The sequence below is a fragment of the Mesoplodon bidens genome, assembly GCF_964165515.1.
Source record: "Mesoplodon bidens genome assembly, chromosome: 1".
Taxonomy (NCBI): Eukaryota; Metazoa; Chordata; class Mammalia; order Artiodactyla; family Ziphiidae; genus Mesoplodon; species Mesoplodon bidens.
This window is the reverse complement of record NC_138176.1, coordinates 70,429,542-70,444,394: the sequence shown is the minus strand read 5'-3', so window position 1 is coordinate 70,444,394 and position 14,853 is coordinate 70,429,542. Positions and strand designations below refer to the sequence as shown.

General features: G+C 52.9%; 1 protein-coding gene across 6 annotated transcripts in view; it reads right to left on the bottom strand.

The window, feature by feature from the left end:
- Positions 1–1,328: 1,328 nt before the first annotated feature.
- Positions 1,329–14,853, bottom strand: part of EVC (EvC ciliary complex subunit 1) — an 81,126-nt gene continuing 67,601 nt past the window's right edge. For 4 of the 6 annotated variants that reach the window (XM_081236962.1, XM_081236965.1, XM_081236964.1 and 1 more), the window contains 6 exons: positions 13,129–13,273; positions 11,442–11,553; positions 6,225–6,351; positions 4,978–5,071; positions 4,156–4,267; positions 1,329–3,668 (listed from right to left, as the gene is read on the bottom strand). In XM_081236962.1, coding sequence (XP_081093088.1) covers positions 3,584–3,668; positions 4,156–4,267; positions 4,978–5,071; positions 6,225–6,351; positions 11,442–11,553; positions 13,129–13,273 — 675 coding nt within the window. In that variant the 3' untranslated portion in view covers positions 1,329–3,583. Of the gene's footprint in view, positions 3,669–4,155; positions 4,268–4,977; positions 5,072–6,224; positions 6,352–11,441; positions 11,554–13,128; positions 13,274–14,853 lie in introns of those variants that run through there. The other 2 variants (XM_081236963.1, XM_081236967.1) reach the window with 2 other exon arrangements.

Below are 14,853 nucleotides of genomic sequence, written 5' to 3'. Positions count from 1 at the left end.
GAGTGGAGAAATGTTAGAACAAAGTATTACACAAGTGGGTTAGGCAATTCATTGACTTAAAAAATTATAGTTTTGTATTTGTGATTTCGTGGAATTCATCAGGTTCTAAAAATATTTGTTCTGCTCTCCTCTCTCATTCTAAACATATATTCTCTTTTATACCTTTTGTAACTTTATTGGCTTTTTATGAAACTCTCCTTGCCCCAATGTACAAGTTCCAGAGACCCTCCCATCCTCCCATCCCACCCTAACCCCCCCCCACCAAATCTGGGCCCCCTCGCCACTCCTCTCAATGTGTTTTGGGGGGTGTCCCCATGGTAGAAGCCTGTGACTGGGGCCATGTCTATGTCTGTGTTGGGGGCGGGCAAGTTTAGATCAGGGGTATGAGCAGGCTCTTTGTGGACACAGAGTCCCCCAATTTGGCCTCATCAGTTATAGAGCTGATACACAGATCTCTGTGGCTGCTTTGCCTGTATCTCAACCGGTTCCAAACTTGGATGAGAAATAAAGGAATGTAACTACCATCCCCTCCCCCATCCCAGCAACAAAATACACAGACTGTTCTTTTTTTTTTTTTTTTTTTGCAATACACGGGCCTCTCACTGTTGTGGCCTCTCCCGTTGTGGAGCACAGGCTCCAGACGCACAGGCTCAGCAGCCATGGCTCACAGGCCCAGCCACTCTGCGGCATGTGGGATCTTCCCGGACCGGGGCACGAACCCATGTCCCCTGCATCGGCAGGCGGACTCTCAACCACTGCGCCACCAGGGAAGCCCTATACAGACAGTTCTTAAGAGCGAAAGAGGGGGTTCTGATCTTACCAAGGTGGGCAGGGATGGCTCTTGAAGTCGTGAGTGAGCCCTGTTGATATGTGAACAATGGCTAGGAGCTAATGAGGCAAAGGGGATGGGAGGAGGCAGAAGGGTTCCAGACAGAAGACTGTCATGTGCCAAGGCCCTGTGGTAGGCAGGGGGTGTGGCACATATGAGGCCGTGAGAGGAGACAGAGGCTGGATGGGGGCAACGGCATCAGCTGGGCTGGTGGGGTGGCAGATACCAGACCTCACAAGGCCCTGTGGTCCATGTTAAAGAGTTTGCTTTTTCTCCTAAGAGCAAGGGAACGCCACTAAAGAGCAGCAGTCAGATCTGTGTTTTAAGAAGTGTGGACAGATAAGAGGAGGGTGGGGCAGGGCAGGGCAAGAGCGGGAGCAGTTAGGAGGCTTCTGCAGCAGCAGCAATATCAGCTCCAGAGTGATGACGGCAAGACAAACCCCAGGTTGGCTGGAGACTCTGTTGACCATATATACCACATTGGCTTCATCCTAGCAGCTCAGAGGCTAAATTTGCATAAAATTTAATCCATTAAACAGATGAGAGGCTAAATTTGCATAAAAATTAATCCATTAAACTCTTCAATATATCATCATTCATGAACCCTTTCCATTTTTACCTTCTTCCATCACAGCCCATAATAAGAACTGGGGACACAACCCAGACGGAGGGAGGGCGGTTGAGATGTATCCTCGGTGTCTTCTTGCTTCTCCTCTCTCCCCGGCCCTCGGTGTGCTGTTTTCATGCTCAGTATCAGGCCTGAAAGTCCTCCTCCACACCCCGGTGTCCCAGAGCCTGCGCCCAACACAGCCGAGAGTCCTTCCAGACGTGAGAGTCGCGTTTTGTTTTGAACGAGGCAATTCCATTATGAAAGGCACCTCTAGAGTCGATTTTTGATGTGATGAAAACAGACGCAGTCCACAAGCCTTTATGGAGAGTTATGCGCCCCACACTGTGCTAAGCAGCCCAGCAGTATGTGACAGGTGACATGTCCCCTGGACTAAGGAAGCTACACTTAAGCAAAAGCATCATCCATGCAAGATCCGTGGAGGCTGAACCTATACTGCTCGGGATCTTCCAGAGATCCTGGTGCTGCCAGGGCATCTCCATTTACCAAACTCACGTCACCAAATCAGATGTTACCAGCATAGGAGGCCTCTGCCTTCAGAATGCCTCTGTGCACAGGACCCATGTGACAAAAGCAATTGCTATGTAAAACAGGTTCTCAAAATATTGTAGGATGGAAGTCAAACTTGTTACAAGACTCTGCAGCATAAGGAAATATTTTATTTAGCCACTAGAGGGGGCTGTTGGCAAACTTTGGAAATTCGCCTGGTGACCAGTCAGGATTTGAGGATCTCCGATGATTAGTATCCTTAACAAACGATGTAACTAGTATGGATTACTTCTTTTGTTAAGGACCCTCGCTTTCCTAAGAGAGACTAATCTAGGTTGTAAGAAATAAAAATTCAGACCACAAACGGTCCAGAAAATCCCTGAGACAGGAGCTTCTATAACCTGGAGCCCACTGTGTACCGGAAATTTGTGGAAACCCTGTACTCCCCAACCCAGACTTGCCCGGGGTCAGCACGCTCTGACTTACATCAGTGGGTAATGCCCCCAAGGGAATATCTGGCAATGTTTGGAGACAGTTTTGGTTGACACAACTGGGGAGTGCTTCCAGCATCTGGTGGGAAGAGGCCAGGGATGCAGCTAACCCTCCTGTAATGCACAGGTCAGGTCAGCCCCACCCCCAAACAAAGAAATGTTCTCACTCCACATATCCATAGTGCCAAGACTGAAAATCCCTGATTTCAAAGAAAAAGGCAATTTTCTTTCCAGGTGGGAAAGGCACTGGCTGGTCTGAAAGCTTCTGGATATTCTCAGCATCCACTGGGAGAAGCATTTCTCCTTAGGGGAGGGCTGCTGTCTGGCAGAAGAACTCATCCCTCCCAGGGGAAGTCCTCCTGGGCAGGGCCTCCTTCCTAGTGCTTTAAGTGTCTCCAACAGAAGACCCTAATGCAGGTGTCATGTATCTGTGGGTCCTTAGGTCCCCAGGGTGGGTGAGGATAGGCCTGCCGGCCAGGGATTCCATGGTCTATGTCATGAGGCCCTGAGACTCCTCAGATGCCCTCACTGAGACCAGGCCTTCGCTGCTGGCTGAGCCAAAGAAGGGAATGGGTCCTGATGAGAATCCATGTTGGCCAGTGCCCATGGTGCAGCGGACAGAGAGAGCGGGGGTGATGGGAACGGAGGAGAAAAGGCCTCAGACCCAGAAAACACCAGCAACACCTGGTGATCCCTTTATTATAGGCGGAACTCCACTGGGAGGCTGTCGAGCAGAGGGCCCCCAGGGCGGGAATGAGATCACTTAGCGCTCGTGGAACACAGGTTCGGGGTGACATCGGGACACGGCGGGTGGGAAGCACGGGGAGCCAGGAAGGAGGGGCTTCCCAAGGAACGGAGCCACATCTCGAAGCCAAGGTGACACTGAAAAACTGGAGCAGACGTGTTTCCAACACAGGGGTGGGGGTGGGTATCATCTTCACAGGCGGTAGGGTCTGCCCTGCTCTTTTAGGCCTTTCTCTGGGACTCTGATACCCATTCTCCATCCCTGCACAGCAAGCCTGTGGGCAGAGGGGAGACCCCACTGTCCCCCACCCCAGGGTGGCCAGTCCCTCCTCACTGCCTGGGGGAGAGGCAGGTGGCATTCAGATGGGGTCTTCAGGTTCCGTCCTCCCGACCAGGCTTAAGCTACAGATTGCTTCTTCTCTTTAGCATCTTCTTGGAATTCTCACTGTCACCAACCTCACTTTCTTGCTGGCTCAGCCTTTTGCTGCTTAAAATATGGAAGAAATGCAGTTGGTCAGAACTTTGATTCCAGGTCTGTCTAGATGCAATAACAATGCATCCAATCTGATCACATGAAAAGGCGGTGACAGGCCATCAAAACAGTCTGCATTTTGACATGGGCTGTTAAGAAACAAAAGAAACTCCCAGTTTCCCTCTCTTTGGTGGGAGGTCCAACCCATGCTCAGACGACTGAGGCACCCCAGGATGGATCCACCCTACCATAAATCTGGAAGCATCTGTAGCTGGCAGCGCCCTGTTGAGGCCTGGGATTGCCAGCTACTCAGGCTGGATGCTGACGGGCTGGGGGGCGTGGGTGGTGGCGGACCTGGCCAAACTGGACACTAATAATAGCAGTAACAGTAATACCAACACTTCCCATTATCACCCATCATTTCTCGGACCGGAGTCAACACCTCTGAGAGGCGCTGGATTTCCTGCCCAGATTTAGGTGATCAACAAGGGCCCCGGTGTACCTGAGTGATCCTGAGGGGGGGCCCCCTGAGGCAGGGTCGTCATCCTTGGGCCCCCCAAAGTCCCCTCTGTCCCGGGGTGCCGGCTTCTTCCTTTTGGTCCTTAGGGGTTTCTCTGCAGGAGACACGTGAACCCAGAAACTGGCTCTGTGACTCTGGGTAGGTGACAGCGTCTCTTGGCCTCACGCCACCCCATCATTGTTTGAGTACCTCTGGGGGCCAAGTATGCACTCAGTATCTACTGCTCTTAGACCCATTTAGCTTGTGAGGAAACAGACCTCGCGGGGGGTGAGAGCTATCCCAAGCCCACAAGGCTGAAAGGTGGCAGAGCTAGGATTCAAACTCAGTCGGCCAGGCTCCTGCTGTGTTTCTACCACACCCAGCGGACGGGCAGCCTTCCCTTCCGAAGCAGTTAAGAACCTAGAACGCAGCTCCAGTACCATAGCTTTTATTTTAATAGCCCTCCGTGACTTTACACACCTTCCCCTTGCTATCCCGTTAGAGGCTACAGCACTCTATGATGTCCCTGAAGTTCTGCTGGCCAAGGGAGGAGGGCTAATTATCCCCATTTTACAGATGGGGAAACAGAGTCAGAGACGAGAGTCAGCTACTGAGCGGCAGACCCAGGAATCGGAATTATTGCATTTGGAAGGGTCAGGGACACAGGGGCATCCTAGCCTAGCCGCTCATCTACAGACAGGACACAGAAGCTCAGAGAGGGTAAGTGCGGTGTCTGGGGCCACACGCCAGTTAGTCGTAGACCCGGTGCTAGAAGCTATACTCCCAGCCCGGAGAGCCTGCAGGGCATCGCCTTCTATGACTCACCTGACAGCCCATGTTTATTGGAAAACGGTTTACTTTCGGCAAGGGGCACCCGGGCCAGCGCCGCCAACTCTGAGATGAAGCTCTGCTCAGCTTCCTGGATGCAGAGAGAGAGGGTCAGCTGGGCCTCCCTCTGCCCTGCTCCGCCTCTACATCGCCTTCCATCAGCACGAGGGGGCGCTCTCAGAGTGGGGACAGGACCGCGTCCCCAAGTGGAGGAGGACTCTCCAAGAGGCATTCAGAAACACCAGGAGCAGGCAGAGGCACGTGTGATGCGGGGGAAGCTAACCATCCATCCTCGCTCACACCAGCCATGGATCCCACTTTACAGATGAGAACGCTGAGGTGCGAGGGGCTCGGTGAGGGCAGCAGAACCAGGGTCAAGTGCACCCCTGCCTGACTCGAGTCTGAGTCCTTAACTGCCAACACCATTGATTAACAGCCAGACCCGGATTCCGTGGCTTATTAACTGTGGGGCACTGGGAGGTGACTTACCTCTCGGGGCCTCAGTTTCCTCATCTGTAAATGGGATACTGGGTGTAACCCGCTCCTTGGCTGTCGGAGTAGGACTTTAGGTGGTGGATGTAAAGCTCTCTGCTCAGTGACTGTCTACAAGAGACCCTCAGGGAATAGATGTTAGCCACCATTAACATCTTCCTCATCATCGTCTCAGATGTCACGGCCACACTGGGGGCGAACACTCAGATGGCGCCAACACTCCGCTCAGCACTTGCATTCTGGAATGTTTGAATTTTTTTACAGGCAGCCACTTTGCTTTAAAGCCGCACCTTATAATCTCACACTGATGAGATTTTTCTGGGATGAGATATCCACAGGATATCATGAAAGCTGAGCTTCCTGTATGTTCTAGGGAAAGTGCAAACCTTAGTCACAGCAGCACTGAATGATACTGATGTTTGCCGTGACGCCAAGAGGTCCGCATGGTGGCGATTCACACACAGGGAGACGCTCATTCCTTTCAGCTCAACAGACAAAACTGATGAGTGGTCAGGGCCTGGCACGGAGCTGGGTGCTGCAGACCCGGGGGAATCAAAGTTCACAGTTGAGCAGCGAGGCTGGTGCGTCATCAGCCTGTGAGACTAGCGGGGGTTGAGGGGGTCCCGAGCAGGGCATGTGGTCCTCACAAAGGCTCCAGTGCTGACCTGTGGTCATGAGCTTAGCCTTTTACTATTTCCACTCCCCTGTTAACCACTGCCCACTTTGCAAAGGCCCGCTTTCAGAAGCTGTACCTGTAGCTGGGTCTCAAGCTGGGCTTCCAGATGGTCCATGACCCTCGCGCTCTGCTTCCACGCGTCCCGGCGGGTCCGCTGGTGTGCCGTGAACTGGGCCAGGAACTTTTTCTGCTGCGCCAACATCCTGGGGGAAGGAACGAAGGCTGTCAGCGCTGCCCTTCCAGCAGGTTTGTCAGACCCAGCACGAACCTTTCCCCAAGGCCTGCTGAGTCGTGGGAACTAGTGACCGACGGCCATCCCTGAGCCCTTGGAGCCAGAAGAATGGCCATCGCGGGCACGATTTACTGTGGCCACATGCCCCGTGGACACAGCTCGAGCCCCTCCACCAGCGGCTGACTCATCAGAAAAGCAGATGCCATCTGATCGACACTTGAGAATTTACAGAGTCTCACACACACATTTTTCACTTGATCTTCAGGGTGGCTTGGTGACATCAGCAGGACAGAGAGGAGAAAAGCTCGGGAGAAGCTCAGAGGGCTGGGGGCAACCCTGAGGCCCCACAGCTGCAAAGCGGCTGGGCTGCAAGTGGCATCTTCATATGAGAAAATCATTTTAACCCCAGGGTATGGCAGGGAGCAGGGAGATGGTCCCCCGATAGGACCTGTCTTTAAAATCTCAGAATTGCCCTAACTCCTCCCTTGTAAAACAGAAGGCTCGTTTCCTAGGATGCAGAGTCTGAGAAACCCCGAATACAGCAGCCTCATTACCGCTAGTGGCAGAGGATAGAGCTGGGGCTGAAGCAGGGTCCCTGACCTGGAGAGAGGCCCCACCTCCCTTTCAGGAGCAGAGACCCCTCCCCTCCTGCTTTGAATACCCTCCCCTCCTTGGCTGACCTTCCTCTAGTCCTCAGCAAACAGGAGCATTCAATACCACCCACCCTGTTTCTGTAATCGTTCTCTGCCTTCTTCCTTTCAATCTTGTGGTTGATTTTCTGAAAGGGGCTGAATTTCTAGACCCGAAGGCAGAAGTCACTTTTAGCATCAATAGGCAGCTGTCCATGGAGTATATCTGAAGGCACAAAATTCCACCTGCTTTTGCTTCTGCTCTTCCTTCTACCAGTAATGCCTTTCCCCTCTTCGTTATCTTTGTCTGGCAAACTCCTATTCATCCTACAAGACCCTATCATCCGTCATCTATCCATCTATTCACTCATTCCTTTATTCATAAAAGTATTTCTGGACTTCCAGGTGCTATGCTGGGTTTTGAAGACACAGTTGTGAATAAGAGACTCATAGTCTCTGCCCTCACGGGGCCCCACTTTGAGCTGGGGAGGGGGATAGATATCGAACAAATAACTGTGATACGGCTGAGGTCAGTGTTCTGCAGTGTTGTTCTCTCTCACACCCTCAAGGAGGATGCATTACTTTCCTGGGGCTGCTCTAACAAATGACCACAAACTAGGGGGCTTAAAAAAACAGAAATCTGTCCTCTCACAGAAGATCCCAGAAATCTTCAGCCAAGGAGTTGACAGGGCCACGCTTCCTCTGGAGGTTCTAGAGGTGAACATGTTCCTTGCCTCTTCTGGTGGCCGCGTGCACCCCTTGGCTTGTGGCTGTGTCACTCCAATCTCTGCCTCTGTCGTCACATCATCTTCTCTGTGTGTGGTCAAATGTCCCTCTGCTTCCCTTGCCATTGGATTTAGGACCCGCTGGGATAACCCAGGGTGATGTCCTCATCTCAAGATCTTTAACATAAATGACATCTGCAAAGACCTTTTTCTGAATAAGGTCACATGTATAGGTTCAGGGATTAGGACATGGACATATCTTCTGCAGGCCCCTGTTCGGCTCACTACAGAAGCTGGGTGGCTTCTTTCTGTGAGCAGCCTCCTCCCCATACCCGCTCTGTCACCAGTCCTGGCCACTCTCGACTGTCATCTGCTGGCTTGTCTGCTCCCCCATGGACCTGGCTCTTGGGAATGCATCGAAGTGACAGGTCTGCCCAGGAAGGGCCTGTGTGCCTGGGTTAGGGGTAGGGCTTCACCCTCGAGGCCTGGGGAGCCACGCGAGGGTCCAGGAGAATCTGAGACATGGGCTGCCTCGTGTTTTATGCGATGCCCTGGTTGCAGCATGGGAAGCAGGGAGGATGAGCAGGATTCTGGTCAGAGGCCGCAGCTCTAAGCCAGGAGGGGAGTAACAAGGGCCCCGGACAAGAGAGCCCACAGAGGACAAAGGCTGTGCTGGGACAGCCAGGTGGTGCCCGAGCTTGGGAGCAGGAACCCCTTCAGGACTGCCGACCCCTGGCACGTCCTGGAGGGAGGAAACGGCCTGACTGTGGGCCTGGCTATGGGATCTGAGTCACCAGGTTAGATGCGTAAGTTCATAGATTTCTTGTGTTTGGACTCAGATTTGACTATGGAAATGAAAATTAAAAAAAAAAAATCCATTCTGGGGCTTCCCTGGTGGCGCAGTGGTTGAGAGTCCGCCTGCCGATGCAGGGGATGCGGGTTCGTGCCCCGGTCCGGGAAGATCCCACATGCCGCGGAGCGGCTGGGCCCGTGAGCCATGGCCGCTGAGCCTGTGCATCCGGAGCCTGTGCTCCACAACAGGAGAGGCCACAACAGTGAGAAGCCCGCGTACCGCAAAAAAAAAAAAAAAAAAATCCATTCTGAAAGAGTTCTGATTCCAGAACTATTCGAAGTTCACATTGCACTGTGCAGTGCCTGATGGCTCGGCAATGACAGCGCTGACAGCAATGATGGACATCAGCGCCCTGGCCACGTGCTGGCCTGTGTGTGAGCGTTTTGCAGGCTTTGCGTGGCTCATCTGCACAGTTATACATCTATGACGTAGGTGTTACTGAACCCCATTTTACAGATGGGGAACCTGGGGCTCGGGGCGTGAAGGGACCCAGCCACTATGTGGCTGATGGGAGGGGTCGCCACCGCGTCACCTGGTATCCCTAGGCAAGCTCACTCACAATCCCACCCCTTTGCCAAAGATGCAGTTTGAAATTTACCATCTGACTGAGAAGTGGGCTTACTGTCATCTTGTTTTTTAAAGTCAATACGTGTCCTCACCACACTGCTCTGTCCCTAGGAGCTCTGGCTGACTTTCACTAGAAACTGCACTTATGAACTCAAGGAGATGGGCATGGAGGGAAGGGCATCAACGGCCACGTATGAGCCTCTAAGTCAGTGAGACTGGGTCATGCACCCACACCCACACTGGGCTTTGCTTTTATTTTCCATAAACCCAGCAGGGTTGGACCAGGTGGTGGCCGAGGCCCCTCCTCTTGGGTCACTGGGGTCAAAGTGGAGCCCTCGCACCACATCCGTCAGAATCCCTGGAGGGAGGGAGTGTGTTAGCAATTAGACACCTGAGCCTCCCTCAAAGTCCCTGAGTCTGGGTCTCCAGGTGTGGGGCGGCCCTGCATGTTCAGCAGAAAGCCAAGTGAGACGGATGTCCCCCAGATCTGAGAACCGCTGGACTGTAGTTTGATGGATATGCGACAGTCAGAGCAAGCCCCAGCCTCAACCCAAGGGCAGGGCATTTACTGACCGCTGTTAATGGCCAGAGGATTTACGGAGAGGATGTTGGACTCACTCTGACCCAGGGGACGCTGTGGTTCCTGTTTCCTAAATGAGCATCAGAGGAGGGCTGGGATTTACTCATGGCGTGGCATGGACCTGCGCTTCTTTACCGTGCAGAGCGGTGGTCTTGCTGCTGCTTCCAGCCGGCGGGATGCCTCTCCTTAGACAAGGGATCCCTGCCCCTGCTGTGGATCTGCAGTGCCCCCTCCCCTCATCATAGCGCCTGCACCAACTTACAGCCATTTCTTTACTTGTCCGTCTCTCCCTGCAGGCTGTGAGCACTCGGGTGGGAGGCGCTGTCCCCCGTGCCTAGCTCAGGACCTAAGTAGGTGCTTACAGGGACTTGTCGGTGCTGAGCCCACATCTCCTCAGCCCACCTGGTGGCCGGGTGCCCTTCAGTGGACAGTTCCCACACGCACCAATGGCATCTTACACGCACCTGCGACCAGGTACCAGGGCTTCCTCCGGCCATGAAGGGGGCGGGGGGCTTGGCCAGCTCAGGGATGCCTGGGAAGGCTGGAGAGTTAACAGCTCCAGGACAGACCCTCAACCAATGTGGAAGGGGGTTGGTAGACAAATCCCCTATTTTCCTTGCCCCTTGCTGGCATAATTGGAAGTTGAGTTCTGCACAATCTCTCAGGAGGTCCAGACCAGGGTTGGGCCTCAGTTGCCATGGAAACCCCTCATCATCACAGGGCTTACTGGCTTTTCTCCCATGTGGTAGGCTGCTCAGCGGCCCCCAAAGGTGTCCACGCCCTAATCCCTGGAATGTGTGAAGATGTTATGTTACACGGCAATCGGGACTTTGTAGGCGTGATTAAGGTTACTGATGTAAATTTGGAGATTATCCTGGATTATCTTGGTGAGTCTCATATCACCAGAGCCCATACAAGCAGAGAAGCTTCCCCAGCTGGGGTCAGAGAGATGCAGCAGAAGAGATTCCAAGTGTAGGCAGGACTTAATGCTCCGAGATGCAGGGGCCACGTGCAAAGACCAGAGAGCGGCCGATGGGACGTTGTGGGGGCCAGCCGGTAACCACAAGGAAACGGGACCTCCGTTCTACAAGGAACTGGATTCTGCCGACACCTGAAGAAGCGTGGAAGCTTCCAGAGCTTCCGATGAGAGCCCGGCCAGCAACACCTTGATTTCGGCCTGTGAGGCCCAGAGAAACCGGCGGCGCCCGCCCGACTTTTGACCTCTGGATCCCTGAGACAACACAGCGTGTGATTCGCGGTGGGTCCTTGTTATGGCAAACAGCCTTCGTCCTCATTCCCCTGCTCCCTCCCTGTGCTTCCTGGGCTCACCTGCCCCCCAGGCCCTTGGCTCAGGGTCTGCTTCTGGGGGAACCCTCAGCACGGATCAGAGAGGAGGTGCCAGTTCAGGGCTGTGACGACCACTCAGACCTGGAAAGGAAGCTCCCGCCACACCTTGACTTGTGCCCTTGCGCCAGGTCCCTTGCAGGGGCCGTGCATAGAAGGGACAGCCAGACAGGAGCTCATGGGCTTCCACGCAGCGGGGGAGGCAGAGGAGACCCGGGTCCACAGGCGAATGTGCAGGAGGTCAGCTGCCGAGAGTGTCAGCGTCACTTGCACTGAATGTAAGGTCAGTGCCGAGAGACACGTGCAATGCACAGGGGCCAGGATGGCCCGCGTGGGGACCTGCAGACAGCAGTGAGGCCTCACCTCTGGTGCACAGCTCCGGAGGCTTCCTGAGCTCCACCCGCTACCTCGGCCCCTGACGAAGGATCACCGAGTTCCTGCTTTTTCCGCAGCTTGAAATTTTCCATTCTCTCACCTAGAGCATTTAACATACACACAACGGTCAGGGTGCATGTCTGAAGGACTGACACTGCCAGGTCTGGCCTGGGAGCTGAGGTGCAGGGATCAGCAGGACACACGTGCTCTCAGGTGTGCCTCTACCAGCACCACAGTTCACCCTGGGAAGGACTTCGTGTGCGTGAGGATGCTGCAGCTTCCATCACACCCTGCGAACCCAGGAGGGCAGCACCCCGGCTCTCCCTGCAACTGCTCAGGCCCGGCTTTCTTGTAAGTATCAGGAGAAACGGGAGCCGAATAAGAAAGAGTTAACACTAAAGGGCCACCACAAATGGATAAAAATCCACACCAGGAAGGAAAAACCATTCAACAAGCAGAGCTGTAGCAGTGCAGTTAGCCTTACAGACATGGGTGCTGAACTGGGTACTTTCCAAGGAGCTGGGAGGTTTAGCCTCTGAGTCCAAGGTGCACTGGTCTGCGTATCAGAACCTGCTTATTCTTTTTTTTTTTAATTTAAAACAATGGTATATTTTGAAACAGATGATGAAGACTAAAATTATTTTCTACTGGATTCGTACTACCACCTGAATTAACTGCCTATTTATTGGACCATAGTTATAATGAGAGAATGTATGAAGGGGGAACCCAACCCTAGCCCTGCAGATGCAGAAACCGAGGCCTAGAGAGGGGATGTGAGCACCCTGGTCCCTGAACGTTCTGCAGAGGCGATCAGTCTCATCTGTCTCCTGCTGAAGGAGACCAACCCTTACTTTGGAAAAACATCAGGAAGGATCTGTAGCCAGCTGGCAGATTTCTGGGCGTGTCCCAGATTTTATCTGGATGTAGGGCTCAAATTCCCCAGGGCAAGCGGAAGAGAAAAGTGGCAGCTGAGCTTATTGAGAAACATAATATTCACAGGAGACCTGCCCCCAGGACCCGCTGCCGGTCCTTCGTCTAGGGATCTTGGACCCTCCAGGAAGCATCCATCAGAGAACATGGAATTCTACTTTGTTCTGAAGCCCTGGATGCAGGGAGGGATGTTACAAGAACAGGCTTTAAGGAACTGGATTTTGTCTGTTACTACACCACGTTCTTGCTGGCCTTGGGGATCTTGTCCATTCCATCCCCTGGGTGGCCTCTTACAAGAGCCCATAGGGGAAAGCTGTCTGGGTCTCAGGCACATTTATGAGCCACTAGCCTTTTCTTATGGACACTGTGACAGCTTTACTTGAGGAAATTTCTACCTCTTTGGCCACCAGGACGTCCAAAGCCAAACCCATGTCACCTCTAAGTAGGGATCTGATGACGTATGTCCCAGACGATGGCCTAACCCCAACTCCACCTCACTGTCCTGTCCTTGTCCTGATTAGCCTACTTTAAAAAAAAATCCTACTGTACTGTATGGATATGTTTCTTTAAGTGCTTTTTCAAAAGCCTTTTGGGGACAGAGCAGGAGATAAATAAATACATAAAACATTAAAAAAATTAAATCTCCCAAAATAAAGTTTGAAAAACCTGACATCTTGCCCTGTCCCCAACTAAGAGCATGTTTGGCTTGTTGTTGGCAGGGCTTCCCAGTGGAAGGGTGCTATACCCTGTAGGGTCTTCAGATGATGCAGCTTTCTTTCCTCGTGGTCCTGCATGACCCTCCTGATCTGCTGATAATACGCGTGCACGAGCCGGCCGACACCAGCGCTGGTCACGTAGACGCTTTCCACGGCCGCCTCCATCAGTGATCTCTGTGGGCAGGAGGGACAAGTCTCGGCAGAGGGCACATGTGGAGCCAGCCATGGCCGACATGGTCCTGGCTCCCATATTCCACCCACACTCAACCTTGGCTGGTCAGGAGCAGGCAGACAGTGAGTGGCTGGTTTAAACCAGTTTCGATAATCTTATTTTCCTTTGTCAGGGATGGTCTGAGGCTGACTGTATGACCCAGTTCTGGCCAATGAGATGAAATATAAGGGAAAGTCTGCTGAGGGCCTACCCTTTCCGAACATTAAGGCAAAGCCTTGGTGGGGGTGAAAGACTTTGCTGTTTCCCTCTTCCTGCCTGGAATGCAAACTTGATGTCTGGAGTGGCAGTGGCCATTTTGAGACTATGAGGCAACCAACCAACACCAAGAATGATGGATCAGAAAGAGAGAATCTGGTCCTTGGTCCTATCACAGAGCCTCTGTGCCAGCCTAGAACCACCTACTTCCACATTTCTTGTTATGTGAGATCAGTAACTTCTATTTATTTTTGTCCCTTGCAGTTACATGCATTCCTCAGTGATATACCTTCAGACCCAAAGCAGAACAGAAAGGAAATGCTGAGATGTCCCATCATCAGGGACATGTTGGTTGTGCACTGGCAAAATCACCATCTTTTACTTCATAAGATGATGGGCAAAAGTCAGGTTCCAGAGCCCCCATTTCAGCATTTACTGAATGGTTCCAAGCTTTGGGCAAGAAAAAAATATTGTTTGATATTTATTTATTGTTTTTATTATTGTTGAGTGATTGGTTATGTTCCAAGGCCTAAAAAATGTTCCCTGATCTGCAGGTGTGGACGGAAGCTGTGGAGGTGAGGAGGGTTGCAGCTCAGGATGCAGAGCAGGTGAGAGCCCACCTTCTCACTCCCGGGCCCTGCTCTTCCCTTACTGTGGCTGGTTCTCTCTACCTCTCTGTCGGACATCTACATCTGATTCCACCCCCCACGAGGACTCTGGGCTCTGGCCTTGCACTTCCAGTCAGGAGCTCCCACTGATGGCCAGTGGCCTTCCTTGAATTTCATTTAGCACATGGAACGCAGGAGACAGGAAGTCCCTCTTCTTCCCTCTCAAGTCAGCAAACCCGCCTGCACATCACGCCTTCTGTCCGTCTGTCTTCCTGTCACAGGGAAGTGGTGTGTACCCCCTCTGCATCCCACCCCTCCACTCCTCTCCAGGGCCTCCACCATTCTCTCCTCATTAGTTTTTCCAGCTAGTGTACCATTCGAATCAGCAAACACATTTGCTTGAGTAGCTCCAACTTTTCAGCCCTCTCTCAATCTCCCTCAGGCACTGCCGGTGTCTCAGTTTCTGCAAAACTTCTCAAGGGTTAGCGTGTCCTCTCCCAGTAGATCGTAAGCTCCTTGAAGGCAGGAATGCTGCCACCTGGCTACTCTCTATCCCAGCACCTGCCGCAGGGCCTGGGGCCAAGGAGCCCTGTGAAATGAACATCCTTCCAGATACTGAGCCCATGTTCTTTCTGGTGCGTGTGTGTACTGGGGGCGGGGAGGGGTGTTCTTCATCATCTAATTCTGAATCAGAGTCCCTTGGGGAAGGTGAGGACAAA